A 15,155-nucleotide genomic window follows, 5' to 3' on the forward strand; every position below is an offset into this window, starting at 1 on the left:
GTTATTGTTTGACAATCTTCGGCTCAATTTACGAGGAAAATATATTACACAGTACTTACTTTTGCCACCAAACACTTTCTCGACATCTTTCTTCTCAAGAAATCTTGGAAAGACCGCCAGAGAGCCAATGGAAAACTCTGCTGGGGAGAAGTCGGGTCCAACATTTTTACGACCAACAACAAAATCTGCACTCTCGGTTACCACATCACGTGGTACACTCTTGGGTGTCTTTGTCCAACCTCGGAACTGACTGTCTGTATAAAGCCACAGTCCGTCAGACAGACTCCAGCTCAGTACAACACGCTGCCATCTGGGTGCGAAAGACAACCATGATAATCATGAAAATCACGGAATTCGATAAACAACAATTGATAAACAACTATTGGACCCTAAACGAATATCAATCAACTCCTCTAATATTAGCACCAAGCATGAAACGTATCACACTCGAACTTGATAAGTGATCAAAAGTATTCACACTAGAGACGTATTATCCGTCCGAGACGTTTTGTCCGTTGGCTAATTCGCGTTAAACAGATAATAAGTCTTAATCTGAAAATGGAACGGTCTTGATTTTTAATGCACTATCCGTCTGATTTTATCCATCTGTTTTTCCGTCAGTTTTGGCGAATTTTGAAGATGGATTATCCGACACAGACGGATAATCCGTCTCTAGTGTGAAAACGGCCACTACTTTTTTATCTGGTCAAGCGTACACCCATACATTTTTATCAAACATCGTTGAATTCGATAGTCGTTGCCGCGACGCCTGATACTGAGAATCTGTGAGGATGCTTTGACCGTAAAAATCTGTTCCTTTTTCATCTTTAAATTCTCTGGAACTGAAACTGTTTTTTTGCTTTAGAGACAGAAACGTCACTGTCTTATAGTATACAATAAAAATGAGCTAAGTTACCTGACAGTAAAAATAGAAGTTCTAACTGTCCAAGTCAGAGTGTCTTCATCGGTACTCATTGCGACTCTGAAGTACAAATTGTTGTTTAACAGATATGCTGACAGACCTTTGGTGCCTTTCTGGTGGCCGCCAGAGTCAAGAATATAATGAGGTTCTTTGTAGCTTCGCACAACCTTGAAGGTATACGTATACAATTATATTAGATTAAGACAAATATAGAGATCATAGCTGGGGCTTAATAATTTTTCAGACTCTGACAAAAGAGATTGGATGCCGTGTTCTTTTAGTCCTTCTAGTCTGGGGAATCACGACCCTTCAGCGATTTTTACCCATTAACAAAATTATACACCTGCTTCCAGTTGTTGAAAAGATGAATAGCGCTACCCACTGGATGAATCACTATCCAGTGGACAACGGAATTTGTCTTCGTACTACTTATCAGTTGTATAGCGATTTATCCGGTGGATATCGCTATCCAGCTTTTGAACAACCGGGGCCAGGGGCCCGTTTCTCAAAAGTCCCGGTAGCCCTTCGGACCTGAAATCAAATATTCCACTCAAACGCTAAAAATTAGGAGAGCGGATCTTAGCTGACAAACCAGTCCATTTTGTTTTGTTAACTGATAGTTTTATCATGTTATCTGTAGAATACGGTCAACTCTCTTATAGCGACCACTTCTCGTAAGCGACCACTTTGTAAATAACGGGTTTTGTTTCTTACTCAAACAATGTTTCAAAAATTCTCTCGAAAGCGATCACTTCACAGATTTCTTAAGCGACAGTGACCACTTTTAAGTTTTTTGTTTCCGGTAAGCGACCACCGCTGCCTCTAGAATACTCGAATGATAATAACAATAACAGTACAGAGTGTGCTTCCGAAAAAGAAAAAAAAAGGAGTTCGCAGTCTATCAGGGTTGCGAAGAGTTGTCCTCTGGAGTCACAAAGTGTCTGATATTCTCATTGACTTGAGGCTCAAAACACAAAAGTAATGGAATATTCTAGACTTCATAAAGAAGCTGTGGAATGCGACTGAGTGATTGTACAATGTAAATAGAGCGGTTTTCACTTGACTGTCGTAAAACCAAAACCAAAGTAAATACACTAGCCAACCAAAGGGCGTAGTAAAACCAAAACCAAACCAATTCCTCAATTACTTTCGACAGTCAAGTGAAAACCGCTCTACTGTACAGCCTAGTAAGTATACGCACCCCAGGTTACGCATATTTGTCAGTTTTGTTAAGGCTAAATTTAAGTGATTTGTGATTAGTAAGGACACATTTTAAACTGCATTGCACTTGTTACTAGTAAAAAGAACAAATTAGTTTCAGGCAGAGAAAACATTTTCTATTTGCTAAATTGTAACTTGTAAGGTGCTATCTTTAACTGATTGCGTTAATCAGTTACGTTTGAGCTTATTTTTCTACTTTTTCCCATAGGCGACCATTTGCACCAAGGGTGGTCGCTTCATACCCACCTAATACTAAATAAAAAGTCTACTTACCCTGTTAAATTTAAGCTTGCAGCTCAAACTAAGTCCATTAGGACACTTGGCAGGATCATGCAGACATTTTCCGTCAAAGTTTCCAACTTTAAGGTAGGATTCCTTTCCGTCCAAGTGCACACCTCCATCAACTGCTCTGACTGGTCCATTCACCTCAATATCTGGACTACCGCTTAACTTCTGGTTATCAAGTATAGGCAGGAGCCACATGTAACGTGGAACAACTATGGAATAAAAGAAAACAGCACACATTCTATAAACTAGACAAAAACGTACGTTGCTGTGGGTAACAAGATGTCGGTTAACGTGGCTGTTATACTTTAAAATCCGTCCACAAGCCTGTAATATACAATGCGCTGACTTCTAATTTCTTTATTTAATCTGCAATTCCTCTGCTTTTATCAATAATCTTAAGTACTTTTGATCTCTGCAGTCATTATGTCCGATCACACGTAGGAATTCATCCAACGTAGGCAATTTTTAGTCGGAGATTGTGCAATGACCAACTATTATTTGCAGATTTGTGTAGATGAAATACTGAAACGTGACATTCAATTTAAGTTAAGTAATGGTCCATATAGGAAGTAAAGAACTAAAGGCAATGAACACGTCGGAATGCAAAAAGGTGCTAACTTTACTATAGTCTCTACTGCATTTCTGATTGGTTTAAACAACAAATTTTACGAAATCTTCGCAAAGCAGCATGTATATTAATCCCTTGTTTTCTAACCAACTTCTTTATAACAAAATCTCGTCTGAGTCTAAGTAACACAGAAATCCTATGTGAGGAACGTATTTCGCCATTACAAAAGAAATTGCTCCCCTTCTTACCCGGATCATTACTTAAATATTGATCGAAGTGAACATCTCTTAATTTTGCAATCTATATTCTGGTCAGTAGAGGGAGTATTTACAAGGAAATCCCAAGGTTCGAAGTGAGGGCTAGACATTGTCATGCCGGGCCAAATTGTTTTCTCCATCTTCATCTCCCTCCTCCAATATTTTTAGTTCCTTTTTTTACCTTTTATAACGTCTGGAAAGAACTTGAAAAACCTTCTAAAAAGCTACATGTAATAAAATGATTAACCACTATGTTTTGCCTCCTCCGTCTGTGAGAAGGCATCAAACCCGTTTACCCTACACAAGCTGAGGGATACGAGACTTTATTGGCATCGCTGAGTGATACTCACCAGTATTATCGAATGTAAACACATAAGGTACGTCCTCTGGTGCAAGGAAGCGGGTGAATGCGTACAAAGAACTGATGTACATTCTGTGGAAAGAAGATATACACTTTGTTGCTTTGTTGGAACATTGAACGCGACTAGATAAACTGTAAACTAGTGATGAGGGAAAAGCAACTAAACAGGAAATTAATAGCCTTACATGTAGTTGGGAATACGTATACTTAACGGTACAAGAGTCAGGCAGGTCAGGCATTTAGCAATTATTGAGTGAGGTTGAGTAGGATGTGAAGAATTATGCAGGTTGAGGAGGGTGTTATCCACCGAATCGGGTCATGTAGCAGCTGCTCGGAAGAGAAGTCACCAATGCTACGTTCCCTGACCCCAAACAATACTAAGACAATTGGAAGAATGACATGTCATTCCGTTTCCTAGGTCCAATCAGGAGAGATCTCACAAGCAGCCTCTACACTACCCACCGAGGCTTCCTCCGAGATCTGCATAATTCTTCACATCATACGAAAGCTGGATGTAATAATTGTGTTATTATTCATTCAAAATACTTCTAAGTTCTTAACATGCTATCCACCTCATAGGCTTTCTTCAAAACTTTGGCCTATTTCTCGGCACAGTTTCAGGATATCATGAAATAGATGTTTTATATATCTTGAAGATGCTTATCAAAAAGTAGATAAAATCCATCGAGCAATATGTTTTGCGTATTCTTGCATTTCTTCCATTCAGTTTAAGTCAGAAGTTCAGCTATTCCGTCTTCGAATAGCCGTGAAAGCCATTTTTCAGTTCACTTTTGCCCAAGCAGCCTCGTTTCCAAGCAAATATACCATCGATCAGCCTCGTTTCCAATCAAATGTACCATCGAGTCGATGGTATATTGCTCGCATCTTCTAGATATGTTAAGCGCCCGTCGGTTATGACGAATTAGTCGGAGAATTGGAGCCAATCAGTAACGGCGAAATATTTTGAATGAATAATTAGTACAAGGGGTATGTTCGGAAATCAGTTTGTTGTCGTGCCTGAACATTACCTTGGCTCTCAATATTAGTATTAACTTGGCCCTCAGTATTGTTATTACCTTGTGTACTTGTAGGGCGGGTTTCCACTCTTTCTACCAATGGTAAGACGCGCCTGTTTGTTTGGCACCAGGCCTGTTTCTGTTCCTTCCTTTAGCGAGTCTCTGAATGCGCCATTAACATACAACATTAAACCCTCTTCTTTTTTCCAAGTCATGGCGATATCCTGCCACTCATTGGTCACCAGTTCCGTGAAAAGTTGCCATTCCTTGGTCGACGTTACAACCTGCACGACGCAATTATTCCTAGATTAATGCTCAATGTGCCATTACTTGTCTCGTAGAGATTACTGTTTAATACTGTTTTAAACATTGCGGAATCCGCGAGTGGGCAAGATGGAGCGAAACCTGTGTCCTAAACGGGAAAGGTGGGTGTATCTTAACCGCACGTGATTTTGCGCTTTGGTCCCACAAGAAAAATGTTCTCTTAGCTATGTAAAAAATCCTTCATTGGCCAAGCTTGTTTGGTCAAGATGGCGTATTTTCTTTTGCGCTTTAGTTGACAACGACTACGCCCCGGTCCATAAAAACGTAACAAAAAACTTGGCCAATATCAAATCACACGCCTGCTCGATAACGCATATGGATATACCTTATAAAGATGTTATAATTTGTAATTTTTTTTGTAATTTGTTGTTGTATTTTGTTTTCCCTACTCTTAGAAAGGTTCTTACTAGTTTAAACGTGTCCGTTTGTTTTAGTTGGAATTGGAACTTGGAAGCGTTAGTCTTGGAGGAGAGGGGAAACCCGGAGTGCAAGGAATTACAGTAAATGAATATCCTTCTCTGTCATTTATAAGTTATCCAAGACCTTTTCGATTAATTATATTCACTAGATTAGACAATGATAGCGCGCATGCTAGCAATTTAAAATCGCAATCCATAAATTTGCGTTAAACGATAATCTAATTTGATGGCATCTTGCTTTTGAATGTATAACTCATTGAAACCCTGCAGCTACTGTACTCGGTTAATCAAACAGTTGTTCTTGGTATGCAAACAGTGCATACCATACCATAAATTACCCAAAAGAAAACCCTTTGGGCCAAATATTTAAACGAAGTCCAACTTAAGCCGCGGTTTAACGAATCTTTGAACCTCCAGATCTCTTCTTTGGTGGGTTGTTTTAAGAAGCTAAATGCTGTTCTAATCTTTTCTATATGCTTTCATAAACTGTTCACAATAAATGATGTTTAGAAATTGAAAATGACTTAGAACGCGGTTTTGTTAAACACTGGCCAAACTACGTTTAAATATTTGGCCCTTCCTTTTTTTACCTTGTAAAAGAGAGAGCCATTTTGAATGAAAATTGACACGCCGCGCGAATTGCCACTGGAGTCCAAGATGTATCGTTTGTCTTTGTAGGACAAAGCATCGTCGTCAAAATTTAGCTGCAGCAAAGAAATACACTTGTAAGAGTAACATATTTAACTTTGTCATTACGCTGCTACATCTCTTATATATAAACACGTCAATGTATGTAAGCAATATACGTATTTTACGATATAATTGTGTCATTATATATGCATTATGAACATCATCATCTAGTTCAACACTATACCGCCATTTAAGAAAAAAGTCTTGCCTACCCACTTCTATGTTTCTGCAATAATCAACTGGAATAAGAATCTATGACAGTATTACTTTCAGTTATCACGATACGAGCCCATTATCTAGATCACGACAAATACAATCAAAAAATTTACTTTTAAGCCTCCTTTTCAAAACGAGGTTACGTGCTAAGTCTGCTGCGAAAATAATTTTTTACTCTCGTGCAAACCAAAGCCATTTTAACATCAAAAGGTTTTGCACAACAAATCGAAAACAATTTCCCATAGTCTATACTTTGATCGACCATAGAATGACGTCAAAATGTTCGAACCTCAAGTGGAACGACGAACCGCGCGCAGGCGAACATTTTGACGTCGTTTCTGTTGTCGGTAAGAGTATAGACCATGGAAATTGTTGTTCAATTGGTTTTTTGCAAGAACATTGACGATTTTGGAAGACCATTTCTACTTCCATCTTCATTTTCTTCATCAAGTCATTTCTGTGGTCTATAATCTCCTTGACCATAGCTCTCAACCAACCAGCGCGCGAAAAATCGCCTGTTAACTAAATAGATCTCTTTCATAATGGCGAACCATTTATTTATTTGTTCATATGTATATGAGCCTTTCTGGTCTCGTTTGGAAGTAAGAATTGTATTTTGCACATGCTAACGACGTCAGAAATAACATATTAATAGTCGGCCATTATGAAATGGCACGTTACACAATGCCAAGTGAACAGACCAACCCAATCGTAACATTTTTCAGTCCATAAATGGTAACATTAGGAGTGAAATAAAAGGAAAAGCTTGAAGAAACTTAGGAATTAAAGTTGAATGCTGTACCTGTAACGCGAAGGAGAACCCCTTGATGCATAGGTCGGGATCCCCCAAGCACTGTCCATAAAAATCTCCTGCGTCAAGCCATGCGTCAACTCCATTCAGTTGAAGACCGCCATCTTCTGCCTTTACATTACCGTGTGCAGCAATCGGGTTGGAACCGTGAATACGGCTGTCAGATATCTTTTGCACAGTCCATAAATACTGAGGAGTCACTGATAAGATGAAATGACACATGCGTAAACAAATGACGAAATGTTGACATGACACAAATGAATGGCTAATCCTAACTGAAAACTGTGGAAGTGAACTGAAAAGGCCAGATATTTCTCGCAGAAATTTCGCCATTTACGACAGCTTTAAAATGTAAAATTATGCGCATTTTACAGGGTTCGAACACTTCTTCCCGTATACAATTCAAGGACTTTTCACGGACTTTCACGGACATTTTTAAATTTCAAGGACCTAATTTATTTATTTTAACAAACGTTCCAAATAGACTAAGAATGTAATCCGATAATAATGGGATTTGTTCTTAAGGGCAACCATTTTTATGAAAAATTAGTTTGTGTGTCCACACCTGCCTCTTTTTTTTACTCAATGCCGATTTTATTCGGCTGGCTTCAAACTGGTATTTGCCAAAGTCTGCTGGAGGTTTGAAAATGTTCCTCTATTAAATTCAAGGGCTTTTAAGGACCAAAATAAATGAAGCAGAAATTCAAGGACTTTAAAAAGGATTCTAAAATACAAGGGTTTTCAAGACGCGTATGAACCCTGAATTTACTCTACCTGAATGCTTTCCAAAAATCGTTACGCTAGTATCAATGTCAGGATTCAGCAATGATTTGTTTGAGACAAATTTCTCAACCTCGTGAGTCAAAGTTGCGTCTACAATGCAAGATAAAAGATAAAATGAACAGATGAGTGGCAGCTTATTAGACTTCGGCAAGGGTTAAATTTGTTTACAGAATTCCAGCCGTACAATCGACGCTCTCCTTACGACCACTCTCCAAATAAGCGAGGTCGGGCTCTGTACTGAAAATTTAACTCCGGTAAGCGACCGCGACTACGTTGGCGAATTACCGGCTGGTCTTTTCCTTTGTTTGTAAGATGTCGTAAGTGACCACTTGGTCAACAACTGAACAAAACCATTAACTACTCGATCAAATTAAAAGTTACACATAACATAAGCGCTAATGGTTCGTTTACTTGTTAAAAGCATATGCCAAGCGTTTTGCTAAAAGCTCTCGTAAGCGACCGCCTTCAATACGTCGATTACATGGTCGTTTACGAGAGCTCATTCTCGTAACCGATCAGCTCCAGCTGCAACCACCTTTATGGATTTCCGAGGTGGTAGCTCACGCGTCTGAGCTGTCAATGTCGCTTGTTACTTTTCCTTACCATTTAACGGATGATGTGGGCCTTTGGGACCTAGGAAACAAAGATAAGTTTATAATAGAAACTGCATTTAGCGTATCCAGCCAGTTTACAGGTACTCCACTCAAATAATTAGAAACGATTAATCCAAATAGAACATAAGAAGATTTAAAACCCCAACTGACAGGAGGTATTCAGTTGGCTACTTACAAGCGTGGCCGATCGAGGATTTGAACTCGGGAGTACCCAAGAACAAATACAACAAGTGGCCAGTGCAGGATTCGAAGCCCGAATTGCAGGTCTTAGGCGCTTATAACTTGGCCACGCTAACTCCCCTTTTTCTATTTGCTTCTTTATAAAATGGGTTAGATTTGCCTATTCTTCATTTTGGACATTATTAATCATCATTTTCTTGGACATTATTAATCATCATTTTGGTTCTTATTAAGTGTACTTTGTTGGCAAAACATTTTTGAGCCAGCCTTCCATCAATAGATGCATTGTCCACTACGGGCTTTATTCATAGACTTTTCTCTAATTACTCTCAAGAAGAGAAAACTCTTTTAAGTCATCTTCGACCATAGTTTCGTTCTTGCCTTCTTATCAAGTGTAATGTGTTGGCCAAACATTTTTACACCAGCTCTCTACCAATAAACACATTGTGTACTGAGAGCGTTACAACCTCGATCCCAGGGTTCTCTCAGTCCCTATTTCAAAGACCAATCACCACGCGCGCTTAAGGAGAGTAGCCTCCTACGCAGACGCTGTCACGCGTTCCTTTCCCACGAACATAGTTCGTGAAGAAGGAACGCGTGACCGAGCCCTAAGAACGTCTGCGTGTGTGACAAAAGGAGAGAGATCTGATTTTGATTAAGGGGGCTATCAGTGTCACGAGGATATTTCTGTTATTAGGTCAGTTCTGTGCTTGAGGCTTTTGTCTTGAACCATACACAAAATGCTCCTGTAGAGATGGCGCAGGTAAAGCATTAAAACTTTTTTGCAAGTTTTAATCTATGTCCATCCTTGCCATCCTTAGCAATAGACGACGGGAAACAGTGTCAGTGTCTTAATATAGTCTTAGATAACAAATCTGGGCTATTAATGTTGGAATTCAATTGACGCAAAGTCACGATATAGCTTTTTAAAAGAGATAGCAATCAGCGAGTTTAAGGTGGACCTAACACAGGTTTGGTTTCAAAAACCTGTCCCAGTATAGACCTTATTCACGATACCCGCCATCTTTGCACGAGCTTACCGACTGAATGGATAAAAGCAATGTCACGTGGTTTCTCAGCTGGCAAAGAAGATATAAAATTTGCTAATACAAGAAATCGCGGCCATTTTTGTTTATTCTAGAAGATAGAAAATGAAGAACATTTTATCTCAAAGACGATAATGCAGAATTATGGGTGGAAGTGATCTTGATGAAGTGGTGACCGTAAATGTCCTCACAGCAAGCAACAATGAAGTGAAACTTGTCAAAACTCGAACGGTACATTTTGCAAGTCTAAAATTGCCGTACCATTTTAAAAGAATAAACACACTCGACCGCGGTTAGCCGTATTGGCAAATTTTAACCTTTGTTTGCCCCCGGATAACCACGTGACATTACTTATATCCCATCCATTCTAATGCACGTGCAAAGATGGCGGGTATCGTGAATGAAGTCTATTGAGAGAAGGAGAGTCTTAGTACCAATAATTCCTCCAACTGGAGGGTGAGTCAAAAAAAAAAGTTTTGGAATCGAGGCCCGAAAGATGGAAATAGCGTATTGCACACTTACTTGGTTTCTTACAAATAAAACTATACTGGCTTTGACACGGCTCATCATGCCACTTTCCGGTGCTGGTCAATATTGCGCATGACACGCCACCATTGTTTGGAGACTTATCGTCCCAGTTTGTGTAAGATGAAGTTGTACGGTCGCTCCAGACCCAGTCACCCTCGTTATCGATGTCATTGTAACCAATCCAGAAGTCGGAATTAGAATAAACCTGACAAAGCATGACTCGCGTTAATAGAATTTCTTTCAATGAAATAATTTTTAAAATCTTGGCTAAAAGGAGGAGCACTTATTGGAAGGAGGGCGCTTAATTGACGGGGCGCTTCTTAAGTTTTCCTTTCAACGAAATTTAACTTGTCTTTGATCAAATATTTAATAGAAGAACCAAAACAGTAATGCTGTTGGCTGGTACCAACAAGCGTTGTATCGGTATACACGTGCAAAAAAAATCTTGATTATCTCATCATCATCATCACCAAATATCCTCATCAATAAAGTGGCAACAGGCAGCTTTTCCTTTTATCCATACTGTTTTAGAAAGTTAGCGGGGAGGGGAAGGGAGGGGCGCTTGTTCGATAATTCGGTCTCGGGGATAGGCGCTTATTCGGGGAAGGGTGCTTATTAGACTGAGAGCGTGGGCGCTTATTCAAGGAAATACGAACACTGAAAGCAATAAATACTTTTTTTGGATTCTTGTTTGGGATACTTTTTTCAGTTTTCAAAAAGGAGAAATAATAATTAAGAAAAAGACAGCCTCGCTAGTCTCTAACCTGTGAAATCATGGTTTCTTCATCATCACTAAGTATGCTGGCAAGCGATGCTTTCTCGTCCATACAAGACACAAGTGCGTGCTCCCAGGTTTTCCTTTCTTTAAAGAGTTTGTAACACCCTTGGACTGAATTCAGAGTCAATTTCTTCCAGCCCTTATTACAATCTTTTAAAATAAAAGAAAACCATTAATTAGACACATGCTGACACTTGGTGATAGTTTTCAGTGACACAGGCGGCCCAAAGAGCTATTCCTGGACAAGTAACCTGAAGGTCATTAAGTGCGACTCCTCTTAGGAGAAGTTGGAGTTTTTACGAGTCGCTCGTATCAATGATAGAAAAACAATCAAGTGGGGGAGGAGAAAAAACTGCCAGCTCAGTACCAGGTTCAATTAAATACATACAACAAATTGAATCTGAAATAAGAAGTCAAATCTCTTTTTACCGCAGAGTTCCAGGAATTGCTTCAAAACTTCTGAGAAACGTAACGCCTCTTTTCACGGGTATTTAAATTCACTTGCATTCGAACTCATCGCCTTCGTAACAAACCGACTTTCTACACGAAACAGGATTTCCTCCCTATAAGTTTTTCCCGTCCTACTTTATCGACAGTCGATTATTCTTCAGGGTATTTACTTTTTATATCGTGTTCGACGATTTGTTTCTGGATTGATTGAGTACGCGTGAAAAATTCACGAAAATCAATGGCCTCAATTCGAGAGAAATTACATCATTGCCAAAGAGCCAAAAATGAACATGGCGTGTCATTTCAATCATCACCGACAATATGCATGCATGCTTATCACAACACTCATTTGCATAGAATGAAAGTTTACAACACCCGACCGGTTTGCCTCACCATCGAAGTTTTTCTCATAAAGATTCTTCTTTTTTTCGACCACTGAAGTATTCACTTGTTCCAAAGTAATCAGCATTTTCAAGCGATAATATTCATAGACCGGACCCGCTCCGGAAAAGCTAGACATCTTCCGCTTCCAAAGCTTTCTTCACAGAACATGCACGGCGCTCTGGAAAATTTTTAATACATTGTATGTTCTCGGTGACGTCGCCGTTCTTATTCTCAGTTTCTACGGTCTCCGCTAAGAACGCCTAGGTCCACGATCCCCTTTTGTGGCCTAAATACGAAGGAAAAAAATAGCTTGCCGATTACGAGTCTCGCTGCTACGCAAGCTCGACTACAAATGAAAGTATGATGCTTAAGAAAACATTCGCTGTTTGAAAGATCTCCGTCGCCGTTTTCCTTCGGTGACGGAGTTACTAAAAAGAAAGGAAAATTTATCTCAAACACGTCCGTCTTTGGTATATATCTTGTGGTTCAATGTTATTCTTGGTTGAAATTTTATTTTCCTTTGTTTTAAGGTTAGTGGTAATGTAAAATGAACCACAAAATAAACATGATTCAATAAATGTTGCTTTGGGCATTGGGAAATTGCACATTGGGAAGGTATTATTTGGTGGTCATTCAAGTAAATCTTTGAAGTGAGTTCGGTATGCCCAAATGTGCAATTCGCCATTTGCACATCTCCCAGAATTGTTTTCCCCCCAAAATGTTGCATAGGCACTGTCTCAAATTTCTCCTGGGACGACTGTAATACCCAGTAGAAATTGAAAACAAAGGATATACAAAATTTTGGGGGGCAAACAAGGTGTATTGTGGGAGAAGTGCAAATGATGAGTGCCCAATAACCAATGACAATTTACCAAAGCAACCTTTATTGCATTAGGTATACATAACTTCGCAAAACCTTTCACGTTTCTTAATCTGCTTACCTTCAACATTTTTCTTGCAAAGATATTCATGTGTCTGGGAACATGACGCATCCTTCCATTTGCCCTCTTGGGAATTTAGCAAGACACAGTCTCTCCCCTTCCCATTATCATTCTTGGCGCTGCTGTCCCAGTTCGTGAACACTGACAGACTTGAGTCACTCCAAGACCACGTCCCGTCGCGGGATTGGTCCCGATATCCCAACCATGACTCGATGTTTGTAAAGTTTTCAAGGAAACGTTGTTCATAAGCGTTGGTGACGCTGAAAAGTTCGCCTCCAAGGCTCTTACATTTTTGATGTGCATTATCCCAAGTTTTATGTTCAAAAATTTCTTGGTAACAGAAGGAGCCAAAGTCACCTAAAGCCCCTGTCCAACCAGCGCCACACTGAAGGTCTAAAAAGAAGTGCATTCATTTACGTTAGGTTTTTATCTCTCGTCGCTTCTGATTGAATACCATTTCGTTCCTTTTCCTCTTTCTTAAAACCTCATTCTCTTTCTTTTTTTCTTCCTTTTTTGTTTCCATATAATTACAAAAACTTAACATATTTCGATAGATAATGTAAGACTAGCATTTTTTGGCTGAATGCCTCGAAAATTAATATTACGCTAATAAGAAGTTGTTAATGTTGATGTTGCTATTCTCAGTACCGGAAATAAAACAAGAACGTTTTCATAACAATATATATTCTGCAATTGTTAGCGTTCTATATACTAACACCACCCCTCCTATTGTGTGCATTTGTTTGTGCTTTCACTGCATTGTTTTCAAAACTAACAAAAATGAAACCTTTAAATGAAAAGATATCTGGTCTCTCAAGAAATGGGCCCCTGAATTTACTGATTGTCGTGCTTCAAACCGAGATCTTCGTTAACTTTGTTTTTAAAATCAGCTGCCCCACGTTGCCACTGTCACATATTTGTTCGCAAAGAATAACGCTACGTTAGGATTAGCAAAACAGAAACGATTATACAAGACCCCTTTACGTATAAGATATCTATCTGTATTTGTATGCTTTTTGTAAGTCTATGGAAATTTGTAAAGGTGCAAAGTAAGCCATGATAAGCAGCAAATTAATTCTAATAGCTGAAAGAGTACGTATGTGGGTGTTGGGTGCCAGTGTGTGTTTACGTAGATGAGTGTATTTTGCTTGAGTGGACACTGCTGTAACTATTGTCTGCATAGCCGTCTGTTCAGCTGCATAAAGAATACAACACATCAATTAATTACAATTTATTGTTAGTAGCTCCTCAGTATCTAACCTGGTTTAGGTCGAATCAAGTTCTTCTTTCCAATATTGGGAATTGGATTGGTATTTTGCCCAGTCCCTTGGTGTAGCTGATCCTCTTGTTGTCCCTCTGGTGGGAGTGGCATTGGATAGGGTAGGGGGTAGGGGCAAAACTCGTCTCCTTCACATGGCTTTGGAGTCTATGCATAAGCATCGATGTCAATTGAAAGTATGTACACAATTATAAACTTTCTACGAGAATTATTAGGTAAGAGCCTGCTTTTTTGGTCGAAATAGGCCTAAGAAAAGTCGCTTAGGGGGTAATTAAAAACCACCCTTGGCCAGTTACCACAATAGAACAGAGAATGCAGAAACAAACATTACGAAAGAGAAAACGCATCTTTTTTTAGCTGAAAGAATACTTGATGTTTCCTATGCTTCAGAACTGAGAAGCTGAGTCGTAATAAAAACTTGATTACCCGTCCTAACGGAAACAGTGAGTTAATTTTGTTTCCCGCCAATCTCATTGTTTGCCAAAGCGTAGCCGAAGGAAAAACTGAGATTGGAGAAAAAAAATAGCTAGTTTCCTGGGATACCAGTCATTAAGGCTATGTTCATACTACGTACCGAATAGCTTTCAGTGCCGGATCCAGGACCTCGAGATAGGGGCGGGGGGCGGTCATCCAGACCCTTAGATATGGAAGGGGGTCTCAAAAATTTTTTTGGCCCTTCGGGCCTCAGTTTGGTCTAAAAATAAGGGGGGGGGGGGGGGGGGGGGAGGGCGGCCCCCAGGGCCGCTCTCCTGGATCCGTCACTGGCTTTTCGTAGCGCCACAAAAACCAATCCGGTGTGACTCTCCGCTTTAGAAATCGACGCGGCGCAGCTTTGCTCCGTCACAGAAATCGCGCGCAACAACCGTTCTTGTGTGTGAACAGAAAGCCCTATCCCGTATGGTTTTTACGGCAGCGCAAAAGCTCTCCGGTACTGTGTGAACATAGCGTAAGTGATTCGTTATATTATTGCCCAAGATAGTCCATTCTCACATGTTATTTTGGCGTCTATTGAAACTACTAAAGCCTGGTTTTCACCAGCGCATGAGCATAAGCATAGGGACATACGCCCGCGCAGAATG

At 39.7% G+C, this 15,155-nt stretch overlaps 1 protein-coding gene across 1 annotated transcript in view; it reads right to left on the reverse strand.

Annotated features, from left to right (window-relative positions):
- The window catches only part of LOC140934378 (uncharacterized), an 81,908-nt gene that overhangs the window by 32,115 nt on the left and 34,638 nt on the right, over positions 1-15,155 (reverse strand). Inside the window, exons 23-35 of the mRNA XM_073384012.1 lie at positions 14,058-14,223; positions 12,798-13,190; positions 11,009-11,172; positions 10,239-10,449; positions 8,480-8,509; positions 7,868-7,966; positions 7,085-7,293; positions 5,967-6,080; positions 4,694-4,917; positions 3,607-3,689; positions 2,417-2,640; positions 917-1,089; positions 60-310 (exon numbers count right to left, since the gene is read on the reverse strand). Of these exons, the coding sequence (XP_073240113.1) occupies positions 60-310; positions 917-1,089; positions 2,417-2,640; positions 3,607-3,689; positions 4,694-4,917; positions 5,967-6,080; positions 7,085-7,293; positions 7,868-7,966; positions 8,480-8,509; positions 10,239-10,449; positions 11,009-11,172; positions 12,798-13,190; positions 14,058-14,223 (2,341 nt within the window). The remainder of the gene's footprint in view (positions 1-59; positions 311-916; positions 1,090-2,416; positions 2,641-3,606; positions 3,690-4,693; positions 4,918-5,966; positions 6,081-7,084; positions 7,294-7,867; positions 7,967-8,479; positions 8,510-10,238; positions 10,450-11,008; positions 11,173-12,797; positions 13,191-14,057; positions 14,224-15,155) is intronic.

The sequence above is a fragment of the Porites lutea genome, chromosome 4 (genome assembly GCF_958299795.1).
Source record: "Porites lutea chromosome 4, jaPorLute2.1, whole genome shotgun sequence".
In the NCBI taxonomy this organism is placed as follows: Eukaryota; Metazoa; Cnidaria; class Anthozoa; order Scleractinia; family Poritidae; genus Porites; species Porites lutea.